General features: G+C 38.7%; 1 protein-coding gene across 5 annotated transcripts in view; it reads left to right on the forward strand.

Moving 5' to 3' along the window:
- The window catches only part of LOC145440841 (uncharacterized), a 64,977-nt gene that overhangs the window by 17,638 nt on the left and 30,010 nt on the right, over positions 1–17,329 (forward strand). For all 5 annotated transcript variants that reach the window (XR_013915634.1, XR_013915633.1, XR_013915636.1 and 2 more), the window contains 3 exons: positions 13,040–13,161; positions 13,218–13,343; positions 15,105–15,218. Coding sequence is in view for 1 of the 5 variants with exons in the window: in XM_080318601.1 (XP_080174727.1) it covers positions 13,040–13,161; positions 13,218–13,343; positions 15,105–15,218 (362 nt within the window). In the remaining 4 variants the exon portion in view is untranslated. The remainder of the gene's footprint in view (positions 1–13,039; positions 13,162–13,217; positions 13,344–15,104; positions 15,219–17,329) is intronic.

Consider the following 17,329-nt stretch of genomic DNA (forward strand, 5'->3'; position numbering starts at 1 on the left):
ACTTATAGAATCAATACCAACTATCTCTAACCCGATAATATTCAATCATTTTGGTAATTTACCAACTTTAAATCCATTCGCGGGATGTACTAAAGGTAAATCCAAATAATCCAGAATGAAATATTTGGACTTTGACATTGCGTGAATTGAAATAGGTTTGACAAACATGACTACCAACTTTCACCCAGTCACATTTCAAGATTATACTTTGAAACAATCCTTGAAACTGACAACTCTATTCACGACTCCGCGTTTCCGTTTGTAAAATAGAGTTTCAGAAATACTATCACTATGACAACTCAACATTTTAACATCTCGCCATGCACAAACGAGTAAAATACAAAAACCTTGGTAAGTCAATCCGTTTGTAGTAACTCACCAAACCAAAACAAAAAGTAGACAAGACTACGCGAGTAATCACTACAACCCACAAACATACCAACTCAGTTGTATCCATATCCCATATTTTTTATTCAACTGTAAGATGAAGTAATTACTACTTGGCGCGCGGTTTGAGATTAACACATTACATTTGAGTATACGAGATTTGAATGTCTGACCAACGTAGTTGAGAATTCTTACAATCGAACGCAGGTGTTATATTGAAAATTTTCACGAATTGACACATTGATTTTGACATATGAGATTTTGTAATAGTCGATCATGAATTGATTATTAAATTATGACATTATTAGACCAGGGTTGTGTTGAAGGTTATTACGATACCAACAAACTTTTCAGAAACATTGTTATTGACATATCGATTTGTAAAACTAGATTAACATGTCTGAAATGTTTTGATTGGGAAGATTAAGCCGTGTTCGTAAAAATCACGCAGCGTATTGTGGAAATCAGGAAATAATTTACAAATGTAATTGTCTCCAGTAACCAAGACTAAAGATGAAACAACAATTTTCTTTGTTGAACAATAACCGGTACAATACTTTATCGTCGTAATCTGCAGTGGGAATTGAAACACTTTCGCACATTTCCCGGTGTCAAGATATCACACTAGGTGAATTGACATATCGCCGCTTGATTAATGCTTAATCCGTTCGCACCATTTCACATACTTTGATCATTACAAAAGTAAATTGGAATATGTTTGCTAGATGCATTCAATTCAGTTAGAAATGTCTGGTGCACAACAATCGTAATATCAAAAAAGTACTTGCTACACTGTTATTTGCTAAACGTGTTTTGCATTGTTGTTCATTTGTAGTATTGATTGTTCTTGAACCCTCAAATAATAATTCCCGACATGAAACCAAGCCACTGGAAGTCGTTACCATCACGAAGAAACAATGTGTACGATGTTTGTCAAATGTATCCTACCCGGCCACCAGAAAACAATTTTCACTCGAAATGAAACCAATGTGATGGTCTCCATTCGATATTTTGTTTGTGTCAAATACTTTACAATGATCACATTTGAGTGGTTGAGGTTTACATCATCAAGCTGTTATTTGTAAATCAAGATTTCGGTAAACTTGTAAATGTATCGTTTAACTAACCAACATTTAGTGATTGTTGAACATACGACTTCGAAATACTGCATTGATCGTAATTTCCATCATCGTGATAATCGAAGTACATTTCTTTCGAATTCGTAACAACCGGCGTTTCTACGATATGATAAATTTTTGACAAGTTATGCTTAGAAGATTGGTTGCATATCGCGAAAAATAATATACCACTCATATTGATACTGTTACTCCATTGATCGATATTTTCAAACGAGTAAAATTTATTACTTGAGTTTCTCCGCTTAATGTAAATGCAAACTCAGCCGTCTTTTAACATCACAAAGGCATTGATAAAAAGTAGGCAATCAAACACAACACTTTGTACGACACTAATTATTGTTCCACACATCTCATTTCATACTAAGTGTATACGAAAGATATTCACGACACATGAAAATATTCGCTCATGCTACGAACATACGCAATGATTGGTGGTGCTTTCAAACTGTTTCGATATCACAAGAACTTTATTGTCTGAATGGGTGTTCATGTATCTTAATAATCAAATAGTTCAACACAAAACTAGTACTAACAGAAACATCAGAGAGTTGTTTACACAAAAGTTTGTATGTGTACAGTATGCGAATACCATGTGTAAGTCCAGCACAATTGCAGTATCCATCCGAGTTTAGTCAACACAAATTTATTACAACGGAGCCACGTAAACTTTCGTGAAAGAAAAGCATACTCACTTCCAGAGGGTTATGTCAACACCATAGCAGTAAATCAGCTACTCCAACAACAAAGTCCATATGTTTCTAGCCACGATCCTTACATCTTTCACATAGATCAATCTACTTTGCTAACGAAAAGTGCTGAGTCATCACATGATCGCCCTCACAACAAAACAGCTAGTAGATATTATCATTCAAAATATTCCTAACCCTTTACACACCAGTGACAAATCATACAACGAATATGTTTTGTGGGTCGAATTGTTGTTCAGTGTCAAGTCTACCTGTTGAAACGTACATTAAAACAGCGCAATTCAATTAAAACCACGAATCTATTTTCATTTCCTCACAAACTGTCACATACAGAAAAATAAATTTTATTCCGCCAAAACATACTTGTAACCAATCGCTTTCATTAAACACACAACACCATAAAAGTATTTACTTTCTACAACATAGACATTCCGATGTAGTCAAGAAATATTTTTATTAATCAAAATCATCGACTTCTGTTTACGGCGTTAGTGTGTACATGTCATACATGTGGGATCCGTATTAAAATGGACACGACACGACTGAATGTAAGGAGATAGAAGTCTATCGCATAGATTTACATGTGGTCTTCGCTACGGTTTCAAAAAACGAATCATCTCTTTTGCATTGATCGAGACCGAGCAAGTTAGTTAATGGCCATGATTGTGTTTGTCATATGCGAATGATAGGGTTACTGTCAAATCTACATACAACAACCTTCTGGCGCTCATAATAGCAATTTCATTCTCTCCCTTCGTAATTGTAGACTCACGACAAGTATATTGTACAACTCGACAGCTACGTTTAACAACACCAACGACACTAAACATACGATACCTACCCAAGTAAAATTACCATTTTCACCTGGAGGTCAGTCGTTACCTGAGTAAAAATACCATTATTCTTTGGAGATTTATCGTTTGATCAGAGTAACAAAACATTTTCACTTGAGGGTCTATCGTTTCCAAGAGTAACAAGCCCCCCTTTTCCTTGGAAATATATTTTTTCCCTGGGTAACAAACCTTTTTCACTTGGAAATATATTTTTTCTTTGGATAACAAACCTTTATCACTTGGAAATATATTTTTTCTCTGGGTAACAAACCTTTTGCACTTGGAAATATATTTTTTCCCTGAGCAACAAACCATTTCACTCGGTGGGTCGTCGTTTACCTGAGTAAAAATATCATTTTTCATTGGAGATCTGGCGTTTACCCATTGTAACAAACCTTTTTCGCTTGGAAATATATTTTTTCCTTGAGCAACATACCATTTTTACTTGGAAATATATTTTTTCCTTGAGCAACAGACCATTTTTACTTGGAAATATATTTTTTCCCTGAGCAACAAACCATTTTCACATGAAAATATATTTTTTCCCTGAGCAACAAACCATTTCACTCGGCGGGTCGTCGTTTACCTGAGTAAAAATATCATTTTCCTTTGGAGACCCATTGTAACAATACATTTTCACTTGGAAATCTGTCGTTTACCTGAGTACCAATACCGTTTTCACTTGGAAATCTATCTTTTCCCTGGGTAACAATACCATTTTCGTTTTGAAAACTGACAACCACACCGGTCAATTTGATATTTTTTGTATATTGTTACAGCAGACAGCGACAAAATATACACCAACAACGACTCCGATACATTTGTCTAATCAAATATTCACTTGCTCTGATGCATCCCATCAAAATCATTGGATACTCGCATGCAATAACAATGTGCTGTTGTACATCGACATGTATGTTTTCGGAATTGGTGAATAAAGGGGTTTCCGATATGTCCGTGATGTCCGGGTTCGTGCTTTGGATTTTCCAGAGTCAAAATGTCTGAATAAAACACCTTCTCGACTTTGGTAACTGGTTGATACATGGATAATGGCGTTTGGAAAACGGATGAATTTATGTTCCCCATCGCGCTGACAACATCGGGTTACTTGTGAGTTTCCTCAGATCTGTTTACTATATTGTGTCTTTACTGGTCAATACATGTCGCTCCAGTCAGCTGAAACCGGATCACTAATATGAGAAAGTGTGTGGACCGGATCCGGATATTCACTCATGACCCAACGACCGATATTCAAGTAAACATGTTACAGATCGTGTTTTGTCTCCATGAAAAATACCAATGCATACACCATCACATCAAGTACGTCACGATTGTTCACAAGTATTCGCGTAAACGAGGTGTACATACAATTTGTCGGTGTACAAACATCATGGAAAACAAATTCATGTTCTCAAGTCTCATCATGCGACGACTCTGTACATTCAATGTGGGCATAGAGGACTTGGAGACAAGCAAGCAGCCATATTTGGACGTAACATGGTCTTAGTTTGAACCGACCGCCACCCAACTTGTGAAAAATCAATCTCACACGAGTACAGCCCTTTCACGGATTCACACCTTGATTTTGCAAGATTGTTCGGATTCTCAGGTAGACTTGTATCGCGATACAGACTTCGACATAATCGAGTTGCGTAACTCGCTCAATCCCTCCACGTATTGTTCGTCCTAACCTGCGAACTTTTTTGCTGCGACCGCAGTGTTTCACCTGGTATAATGTATTTGGCGATCACCATCGTTATCAATCTTTCACGCGATGAATATGTCAGATGTCGCTACTCCCACATAACGACTACAGATAAACATCGTGAGCAGTGACTCCAGATTGAAATCGTAAACAGGGACTCTGTGTGTGTGTGAATCTCGAGTTCGATTACGATTAGATAATGTAATCCAAAGTGTGTCTCTGCAAGTTGGAGGCTTATTTCGTCTTAAAGGTTGATTTCGTGTTAATCACACCGCAAGAGGGTGCTGTCTCGTAATTCTACATGTCGTTATAAAACGCGGATGGAAACTTTTGGTCTAGTTGATCCAGCTACGTATTGAAACGGTTCACCCACGCAGACCACTGAGAAAACGTTGTCGTTACCTGACTATATGCACGAGTAAATATGGGACTACGCGTAACTGTCCATCGGTTTCTTTGGCCTCACACCGTGGTTTTACGACACAGACAAGATGCAGCGGTGGAAATATTGAAAATGAAAAACGATACCTTGGTGACATTTGATTTGGATTTTACACCTGATGAACCATACACTCGATTGGTACATTGGGATGACAACTCTATCGTCGAGGTCGAGGGAAAAGAAATGTACAGATTTGTTGGTGTTGTGGATATTCAGCGAAAATCAGGGTATATGGTTGTTAATGGTTCGCATATTTGACTGAGAATATATCGGTACGCATAATGCACTGTCCATTGTATCATGTCTCCAAGTCCTCTATGCCCACATTGAATGTACAGAGTCGTCGCATGATGAGACTTGAGAACATGAATTTGTTTTCCATGATGTTTGTACACCGACAAATTGTATGTACACCTCGTTTACGTGAATACTTGTGAACAATCGTGACGTACTTGATGTGATGGTGTATGCATTGGTATTTTTCATGGAGACAAAACACGATCTGTAACATGTTTACTTGAATATCGGTCGTTGGGTCATGAGTGAATATCCGGATCCGGTCCACACACTTTCTCATATTAGTGATCCGGTTTCAGCTGACTGGAGCGACATGTATTGACCAGTAAAGACACAATATAGTAAACAGATCTGAGGAAACTCACAAGTAACCCGATGTTGTCAGCGCGATGGGGAACATAAATTCATCCGTTTTCCAAACGCCATTATCCATGTATCAACCAGTTACCAAAGTCGAGAAGGTGTTTTATTCAGACGTTTTGACTCTGGAAAATCCAAAGCACGAACCCGGACATCACGGACATATCGGAAACCCCTTTATTCACCAATTCCGAAAACATACATGTCGATGTACAACAGCACATTGTTATTGCATGCGAGTATCCAATGATTTTGATGGGATGCATCAGAGCAAGTGAATATTTGATTAGACAAATGTATCGGAGTCGTTGTTGGTGTATATTTTGTCGCTGTCTGCTGTAACAATATACAAAAAATATCAAATTGACCGGTGTGGTTGTCAGTTTTCAAAACGAAAATGGTATTGTTACCCAGGGAAAAGATAGATTTCCAAGTGAAAACGGTATTGGTACTCAGGTAAACGACAGATTTCCAAGTGAAAATGTATTGTTACAATGGGTCTCCAAAGGAAAATGATATTTTTACTCAGGTAAACGACGACCCGCCGAGTGAAATGGTTTGTTGCTCAGGGAAAAAATATATTTTCATGTGAAAATGGTTTGTTGCTCAGGGAAAAAATATATTTCCAAGTAAAAATGGTCTGTTGCTCAAGGAAAAAATATATTTCCAAGTAAAAATGGTATGTTGCTCAAGGAAAAAATATATTTCCAAGCGAAAAAGGTTTGTTACAATGGGTAAACGCCAGATCTCCAATGAAAAATGATATTTTTACTCAGGTAAACGACGACCCACCGAGTGAAATGGTTTGTTGCTCAGGGAAAAAATATATTTCCAAGTGCAAAAGGTTTGTTACCCAGAGAAAAAATATATTTCCAAGTGAAAAAGGTTTGTTATCCAGAGAAAAAATATATTCCCAAGTGAAAAAGGTTTGTTGCTCAGGGAAAAAATATATTTCCAAGTGATAAAGGTTTGTTATCCAAAGAAAAAATATATTTCCAAGTGAAAAAGGTTTGTTACCCAGGGAAAAAATATATTTCCAAAGAAAAGGGGGGTTTGTTACTCTTGGAAACGATAGACCCTCAAGTGAAAATGTTTTGTTACTCTGATCAAACGATAAATCTCCAAAGAATAATGGTATTTTTACTCAGGTAACGACTGACCTCCAGGTGAAAATGGTAATTTTACTTGGGTAGGTATCGTATGTTTAGTGTCGTTGGTGTTGTTAAACGTAGCTGTCGAGTTGTACAATATACTTGTCGTGAGTCTACAATTACGAAGGGAGAGAATGAAATTGCTATTATGAGCGCCAGAAGGTTGTTGTATGTAGATTTGACAGTAACCCTATCATTCGCATATGACAAACACAATCATGGCCATTAACTAACTTGCTCGGTCTCGATCAATGCAAAAGAGATGATTCGTTTTTTGAAACCGTAGCGAAGACCACATGTAAATCTATGCGATAGACTTCTATCTCCTTACATTCAGTCGTGTCGTGTCCATTTTAATACGGATCCCACATGTATGACATGTACACACTAACGCCGTAAACAGAAGTCGATGATTTTGATTAATAAAAATATTTCTTGACTACATCGGAATGTCTATGTTGTAGAAAGTAAATACTTTTATGGTGTTGTGTGTTTAATGAAAGCGATTGGTTACAAGTATGTTTTGGCGGAATAAAATTTATTTTTCTGTATGTGACAGTTTGTGAGGAAATGAAAATAGATTCGTGGTTTTAATTGAATTGCGCTGTTTTAATGTACGTTTCAACAGGTAGACTTGACACTGAACAACAATTCGACCCACAAAACATATTCGTTGTATGATTTGTCACTGGTGTGTAAAGGGTTAGGAATATTTTGAATGATAATATCTACTAGCTGTTTTGTTGTGAGGGCGATCATGTGATGACTCAGCACTTTTCGTTAGCAAAGTAGATTGATCTATGTGAAAGATGTAAGGATCGTGGCTAGAAACATATGGACTTTGTTGTTGGAGTAGCTGATTTACTGCTATGGTGTTGACATAACCCTCTGGAAGTGAGTATGCTTTTCTTTCACGAAAGTTTACGTGGCTCCGTTGTAATAAATTTGTGTTGACTAAACTCGGATGGATACTGCAATTGTGCTGGACTTACACATGGTATTCGCATACTGTACACATACAAACTTTTGTGTAAACAACTCTCTGATGTTTCTGTTAGTACTAGTTTTGTGTTGAACTATTTGATTATTAAGATACATGAACACCCATTCAGACAATAAAGTTCTTGTGATATCGAAACAGTTTGAAAGCACCACCAATCATTGCGTATGTTCGTAGCATGAGCGAATATTTTCATGTGTCGTGAATATCTTTCGTATACACTTAGTATGAAATGAGATGTGTGGAACAATAATTAGTGTCGTACAAAGTGTTGTGTTTGATTGCCTACTTTTTATCAATGCCTTTGTGATGTTAAAAGACGGCTGAGTTTGCATTTACATTAAGCGGAGAAACTCAAGTAATAAATTTTACTCGTTTGAAAATATCGATCAATGGAGTAACAGTATCAATATGAGTGGTATATTATTTTTCGCGATATGCAACCAATCTTCTAAGCATAACTTGTCAAAAATTTATCATATCGTAGAAACGCCGGTTGTTACGAATTCGAAAGAAATGTACTTCGATTATCACGATGATGGAAATTACGATCAATGCAGTATTTCGAAGTCGTATGTTCAACAATCACTAAATGTTGGTTAGTTAAACGATACATTTACAAGTTTACCGAAATCTTGATTTACAAATAACAGCTTGATGATGTAAACCTCAACCACTCAAATGTGATCATTGTAAAGTATTTGACACAAACAAAATATCGAATGGAGACCATCACATTGGTTTCATTTCGAGTGAAAATTGTTTTCTGGTGGCCGGGTAGGATACATTTGACAAACATCGTACACATTGTTTCTTCGTGATGGTAACGACTTCCAGTGGCTTGGTTTCATGTCGGGAATTATTATTTGAGGGTTCAAGAACAATCAATACTACAAATGAACAACAATGCAAAACACGTTTAGCAAATAACAGTGTAGCAAGTACTTTTTTGATATTACGATTGTTGTGCACCAGACATTTCTAACTGAATTGAATGCATCTAGCAAACATATTCCAATTTACTTTTGTAATGATCAAAGTATGTGAAATGGTGCGAACGGATTAAGCATTAATCAAGCGGCGATATGTCAATTCACCTAGTGTGATATCTTGACACCGGGAAATGTGCGAAAGTGTTTCAATTCCCACTGCAGATTACGACGATAAAGTATTGTACCGGTTATTGTTCAACAAAGAAAATTGTTGTTTCATCTTTAGTCTTGGTTACTGGAGACAATTACATTTGTAAATTATTTCCTGATTTCCACAATACGCTGCGTGATTTTTACGAACACGGCTTAATCTTCCCAATCAAAACATTTCAGACATGTTAATCTAGTTTTACAAATCGATATGTCAATAACAATGTTTCTGAAAAGTTTGTTGGTATCGTAATAACCTTCAACACAACCCTGGTCTAATAATGTCATAATTTAATAATCAATTCATGATCGACTATTACAAAATCTCATATGTCAAAATCAATGTGTCAATTCGTGAAAATTTTCAATATAACACCTGCGTTCGATTGTAAGAATTCTCAACTACGTTGGTCAGACATTCAAATCTCGTATACTCAAATGTAATGTGTTAATCTCAAACCGCGCGCCAAGTAGTAATTACTTCATCTTACAGTTGAATAAAAAATATGGGATATGGATACAACTGAGTTGGTATGTTTGTGGGTTGTAGTGATTACTCGCGTAGTCTTGTCTACTTTTTGTTTTGGTTTGGTGAGTTACTACAAACGGATTGACTTACCAAGGTTTTTGTATTTTACTCGTTTGTGCATGGCGAGATGTTAAAATGTTGAGTTGTCATAGTGATAGTATTTCTGAAACTCTATTTTACAAACGGAAACGCGGAGTCGTGAATAGAGTTGTCAGTTTCAAGGATTGTTTCAAAGTATAATCTTGAAATGTGACTGGGTGAAAGTTGGTAGTCATGTTTGTCAAACCTATTTCAATTCACGCAATGTCAAAGTCCAAATATTTCATTCTGGATTATTTGGATTTACCTTTAGTACATCCCGCGAATGGATTTAAAGTTGGTAAATTACCAAAATGATTGAATATTATCGGGTTAGAGATAGTTGGTATTGATTCTATAAGTGTTAAAACAGCGGCGTGGAATGTGTGAATGATCCGATGCGGGTGAATGTTGGCGTCAGTAATATTCAGGTTACGTTCGATTCAACAGATCGCGTTAATAGGATTTGTCAAAGGATTTGAGTAGGGTCGAATCAATACTTTCAAATACGATTCAACTTGATTTGTGTAGTGAGTTACATTTCAAGTTGACAAACTAACACATTGATTGAATATTTTCATGGATCTTGTCACGCAACTAAAGTCAGCCACTATTCGGGAGGCGTGAAACGTATAGCGATCGCGGGAAAGTGACAAATTGTTGGTTTTCGAATCACCGTCTGCGACGGCTCTGGGACAAACTAATTACCGAAATATTACCTTGTGAGCGGGTATGAGGGATTGCTATGTCTGAAGCATTATCCGGTGAGTGGTCGTTGGATTTTAAAATGATATCACACCCTTTTGAATAAGCGTTCACTTCACAAAGGATTAGGGTTAGAGCGGAAATAAGTGACAATTTGTCGCTATTCAAGTTACCGACACTGGCGGTCTATTATTCGTTACTTGTTAAATCTTACCAGCGAAATCAAGTTCTGTGACAAACTGATTACTAAAATTTCATCGCGTGAGCGATCGGTATGGTTATGACACCAAGTCGTGAAAGATGGTTATGTCCGAGACATTATCTTGTCAGTGATCGCGGGGTTTTGCAAATATTTCACACCTTTTTGAATAAGCGTTAACTTCACAAAGGATTACGGTTAGAATAGAAATAAGTGACAATTTGTTGGTATTCAAGTCTCGCCGGTGGTGTATCTGCTATTCGGCACTTATTACACTTATCATGAAATTAGAGTGAGAACATAAAGCATCAAGTTGTTGTTTTCGAATTTTGATGTCGAGGTGATAAATTTATGCATTCAATTACAATTCAACTTCGGTTGTGTATTGAGTGATAGATTGATATGCCGGAAGTGGTATCTTGTGAGCGATCGTAGGATTTTACAAATATTTCACATCTTTTTGAAGTGTTAGTTTGCGAACGCGACTATTGTTGATATTCGAATCGCCGTCTGTCGCACGCACTGCTTAATCCTCACAACAAGCCACGTTTCCGTTTGTGCGGTTATTGTTGGTGACTCGTACATATTCAACACCGCGCGAGAGATGCCTGAAAGTGCGAATCACGACCGCATCCATAAGAACACATGGCACCTCACCAGAGATCTCATAAGAACCAATGACACATCACCAGAGATCTCGTAAGAAACAATGACACATCACGAGCGATAGGGGGTCTGAAAGGGTGCCATCACCAACACGAGTTTTCACGGCACATCACCGACGAAGCCTATACCCGAAAGGGTACCATCACCAGAGATCCCATAAGAACACATGGCACCTCACCAGCGGAAGGGGGGGTCAAAAGGGTGCCATCACCAATACGAGTTTCGCGGCACCTCACCAGCGGGCCCATAAGCCACAATAGCCGCTCACGACCGATCTACATAACTACTTTGGTGTGCGTCTATAAATGGTAAAGAATTGTTATTGAACAGAATTTTAGGTGGGGCAATGCCCCAGTTGCCCTATAGGACGAGCCGCCACTGGAAAACTGATTGTTATTGTAATGTTTTGCACACTCTGGGTGTTTCAAGAGATGCTGTCCGATGGCAGAATTACATGCTGTTATTTGGTCATAATCACGCATGGTAACTAGAGACTGTGATGATGAAGAAGACATGTCCCAATTCCCAATTTGATGTGCGACGTTTTGACGAATTCTTTCTTGCAAGCGCTGAGATGTTGCTGGTAGTAAAGATTTCTGTCTCCACTTGTGGAAAACAATGACTCACGGATAGGGCTGGGCAAAATCGAGTACCTGAGTGATTCGATTCTGCATCACGTAAAATGCTTTGAGTCGAGTTATCGAGTATCACTCATTATGACGTCATAACAGCCTGTAATACGTCACAGTTCAAATATGTACCTCTTATGCCACCACGAGGAATGTAATGCCTATTATCCATCTCATAGATGATGCTTTGGCATTTTTCGACTATACCGATTTCATTCTTCTTGGTGACAATGTTGTGGGATAATCATGACTTCGGAAATGTGCTACGTCCAGTAATTTTCGCAGCTTTGTACTATATGTTTCTTATGCTACGATGCCGCCAATCAAGGTTCAAGGCTTCAAAACAGTGAAAATTAATGTCGAAACTATAATTCTCGTTGATAAATTAACTTTCAGTGGCGAGAAGCGTATAATTTCAGTGCGCGAAAAAAATCGTATTTTACTACTCGACTCGAATCATTAAGATTATTTCTCGATTCTGATTCGAGTACTCGAATCATTGTGCCCAGCCCTACTCACAGAGGACTTAATCTGTTTTTCAAACCTGTTACAAGCTGTGCCTATCCGTGGGAGATGCAAATTAACTGGGCACATTCTCGGCCCGAACGGCTTATCTTTATGGAAAGCTTGCATTTTAAGTTCAATAGTTACTTTGACAATATGCTCTTGATAGCCATGATTCGACAGTGAAATTCTGTGGTCATCGGGAATGTGGCCTATACTTGAGACAAGTCACTGAGAGCTTAGTGAAACGGGGAAGCATTCTACCATTCATTAGCGAATCTTAAATCTTAAATCATTAGAAAAACTACAGAGATGCAGTGAAGACGTCACGCCTTTCTGACTTCCTGTTACCATGCTGTGACGTCACGAAAAAAACGTCACTGCTCTAACCAGTCCTAACGGCGCAGTTTTTTCAGTTGCTATTAATGTATTATTAATCACAATTTCGTGTCTGCTTTGTTGTTCAATGTCGTTGCTTTTTTAAATTAAATAGATCATAAATCTGCCCCACTGAGTGGCAGATTCATGGAACATCTACATAAATTTGTGCCAAATATATTTTACAGATACTGTGGCGATGGTTTGAAGAAGGTAAATGATGGGCATTTGAGAGGGTTGGGGCCATTGGCCATAATATTTCGTAGCGATGACTCAACGGTTCTCCAGGGATTTAAATTCAACTACCAGTGTTAGTATGTAGACAAGATAGTTACTCGGTGGATACGTCATGGCATAATTTTTCAGTTGAGCTATTTGGAGCAGATCCCTGTTTGTCGGATCCGTGCCAAAATGGGGGTACCTGCGAAAGATTAACATACGACTATCGTTGTCTGTGCAATGATGGATACGCGGGGGACCATTGCGAATTAGGTGATTATCGATGTTATAATATTCAATATGAGACTTCGTCATACATATATGCAATGCTAGCTCTAATTTATGAAGAGTCTGCGCACACTCATCAACTTTACTGCGCGGACCCTTAGACAACAGTGCGTATTCAGCGTAACGACTTGAAACAAGGTCATCAATTCGGATTTTTTAGTGGGCAACTTGATTTTCTGTGCGCAGAGACCTTGTCAGCACTGCTCATTTGCGCACGTGCGCGGCTGAGAGGGAACATTGCGTATATGTCACCTAAATCTTTACCAATAAATTTCTTCAGCAATATGCTCGTAAAGGTGTGTAATAACATATGCCAAAATCAGGTCTTGTGGGAAACCATCAAAAAAGTTGTGTAGGAGAAATAAGGATTCTGTATATAGTAGATTCTATAATATAATATATATGTTACAAATCAAATGAGAATAACGGAAAACCAAGTTTTTTTGGTTTTCCACAAGACTTGAAATTAAACATTTTAACACCTGTTCACGCCCTTACAAACATATTAATAAATAAATTTATTGGTAACAATTTGGTAAACAGATTTGTGAAACTGCCCTTACTAATTAAAAATGTGCACACTAATACTTTCGAAGGTGGGACAAGCAAAGAGCCCATACAAATTTATTCTTGAGAAATTTTCACCGCATTGGTAGCCTTGATATTTTTCCTCTTCATAATGAGAAAGATTCCGAAGTATAGTCGTACGGATGGATAATACGCTACAACAACTTAAGGTCCGTCCCTTGACGTGATTTAAAAACAACCATAAAACGGTAGCAACATATCCCGGTTTAATGTACAATGAACGATTTTCCATCTCACAATTACACCGATCGCACTCTGCCATGCTACTAAGGGCCGTGGAGTCGATAAACTGTACCAACTGCGACTCAACGCATTTTCGATATCGACCAATTCCGACGCCGATTCCGAAATCTTTAAACGCACCGACTCCAGCTCCAGCTCCCGCTACTTCCCTCACAGTACTCCAACTAGAACACTACTACAAATTTCCTTGGACAACAACTCAATGCGAAGCGTCCTATACAGTTATTGCAATATTCACTCCTTACGACCAGTTCCACAAATCCACAATGATATGATAACTCTCATCTTAATAGTATAGCTCCCTGACCCAGTCTCATTGGTTCCCTATAGGTCGAGGCCCACACACACTCATATCATATATATGATTTGTGATGGCACGTCCGTCTCGGCCAAGATACAGGCCGAGGTCCAGTCAGTAGTCGACTGTCGTGGTGGTAGCCTACGCCGTGTGCAGTGGCGTACGCAGGAGAGGTTGGATTTTGAAATTAAAACCCCGTCCTTTTGAAATGCCAAGTCTTTCTCCAACAGCTCATTTTCAATCAAACAAAAGGTATCACGCTGTTACGATTATAGTTTTGTTCTTTTAACGCACACGTAACGTGGTAGATTCTTGCTTTATAACTCATCAGCGAATATGTGGGGTTCCGGAAGGATTTCGGATTAGTGCTTCAATGTTTCCTAGATTGAGTAAAGGTTAACAGAAGAACCTGCACTAATAATAATATATGATGTGATTGGCAAATTCAGCTAACATATGATTTTTCCATCTGGCACACGAGTTGATCAATTTCTCTTGTATTTTACAACACTACCGACTTTATTAGCTGGATATTACGCCCTCGTGGATAGAAATATAGGGATGACGCGATTCCCTGAATGGTTTATCATATAGAATAAAACGCCTCTTCGCAACAGATATTGACGAATGCGCTTCACAACCGTGCAGGCACGGTGGTGTGTGTAAGGACGATCACCTCGGATTCATCTGCGAATGCGTGGATGGTTTTACGGGGGACACGTGCGACACAGGTAAAGAAATATGTATATTACAGACAATTTTACTTACCCCAAATGAGTCGAAATTTATTTTACACACTCCTAAACAGAAAATGTCAGTTACAGACCCACTAACTCGCGCAAGTCAGATTTAATTGCATATGAGGAAAGATTCTGACAGCCTGCAAGTAGTTATATAGATCGCTCGTGATTCGCCATTGTGGCTTATGGGTGCACCCGACCGGTGCCGCGAAAACTCGTCCTGAACCGGTGACCCTTTCAGACCCCCCTTCCACCCGACCGGTGCCTTATGAGTATAGGGATCTCTCGACCGGTGCCGCGAAAACTCGTCTTGAACCGGTGACCCTTTTCGGTATAGGGATCACTCGACCGGTGCCTCGAAACTCGTCTTGAACCGGTGACCCTTTTCGGTATATGCATCTCTCGACCGGTGTTGAATATGTATCAAGTAAATAGTCATGTGAATGAATCTTTGTTAATGTGTATATCGTGAAAACTCGTGGTCGTGACTCGCCTTTTTTGCTATAGGCGGTGGCGGCGATTCGCCTGTCGTGTATTCTTACGGGATCTCTGGTGATTTACCATGTGTTCTTACGGGTGTGGCGGTGATTCGCACTTTCGAGTATAGGCATCTCTCGTGCGGTGTTGAATATGTACGAGTCACCAACAATAACCGCGCGGACGTAAACGTGGTTTGTTGTGAGGATTAAGCAGTGCGACCTATATTCCGAATGACCTGCGCGCTGAATTGTTTCACGGCCAACCGCTACTATCGATTATTACACTATTCCGTTCAGTGCGAAATAGTTTGATCGTAAATTATAATATATGATGTCGCAGTTTAGTCGTGTCAGATGACCGATCGTGTTCTCTTTTCTCGCTATTGATTGCTACCTGAATAATACTTTCGGCTTATTCGCTGTTTCGCGCCTACAGAATAGTCTGCTGTTCACAGTCACAACTTCATCGCGATAGCGCAATTTTCACACCTCGATCAGTAGAACAACACTGCACTAACCCAGTCGCGAAACTCGTGTTGGTGATTCGCCCTTTCGAGTATAGGCATCTCTCACGCGGTGTTGAATATGTACGAGTCGCCAACAATAACCGCACAAACGGAAACGTGGCTTGTTGTGAGGATTTACGCAGTGCGTGCGACAGACGGCGATTCGAATATCAACAATAGCCGCGTTCGCAAACTAACACTTCAAAAAGATGTGAAATATTTGTAAAATCCTACGATCGCTCACAAGATACCACTTCCGGCAAATCGATCTATCACTCAATACACAACCGAAGTTGAATTGTAATTGAATGCGTAAACTTATCACCTCGACATCAAAATTCGAAAACAACAACTTGACGCTTTATGTTCTCACTCTAATTTCATGATAAGTGTAATAAGTGCCGAATAACAGATACATCACCGGCGAGACTTGAATACCAACAAATTGTCACTTATTTCTATTCTAGCCGTAATCCTTTGTGAAGTTAACGCTTATTCAAAAAGGTGTGAAATAGTTTGCAAAACCCCGCGATCACTGACAAGATAATGTCTCGGACATACCCATCTTTCGCGACTTGGTGTCATAGCCATACCGATCGCTCACGCGGTGAAATTTTAGTAATCAGTTTGTCACAGAACTAGATTTCACTGGTAAGATTTAATAAATACCGACTATCAGAACCATCAGTGTGGGTAACTTGAATAGCAACAAATTGTCACTTATTTCCGACGAGAAATTCACTAAACCGCAGTACATTGTGTGATTTTGAAAAACAGATGTTTGCGCTTGCGTTTTGATATGTGCGACCCACTAACTACATCCGTTTTGCGAACACGGCTTGTTGTGAGGATTACGCGCGCGCCCTATATTTCGAATGACCTGCGCGCTGAAGTGCGAAATAGTTTGCTAAATCTAGTAATCAGTCGCAAGGTGTTACTTTAGTAATTAGTTTACCATAGAACCGGCGTAGCCGGTGATTCGAATACCGACAAATTTTCACTTATTTCTGACCCAACCCTAATCCTCTGTGAAGTTGACGCTTATTCAAAAAGGTGTGAAATAATTGTAAAATCCTAATCCGAAACCGATTATTTTGACTTTGGCGTAGTGTGCATT

Source organism: Botryllus schlosseri, chromosome 6 (assembly GCF_051294905.1).
Source record: "Botryllus schlosseri isolate E-star chromosome 6, Bs_hap1, whole genome shotgun sequence".
NCBI classification, from domain to species: Eukaryota; Metazoa; Chordata; class Ascidiacea; order Stolidobranchia; family Styelidae; genus Botryllus; species Botryllus schlosseri.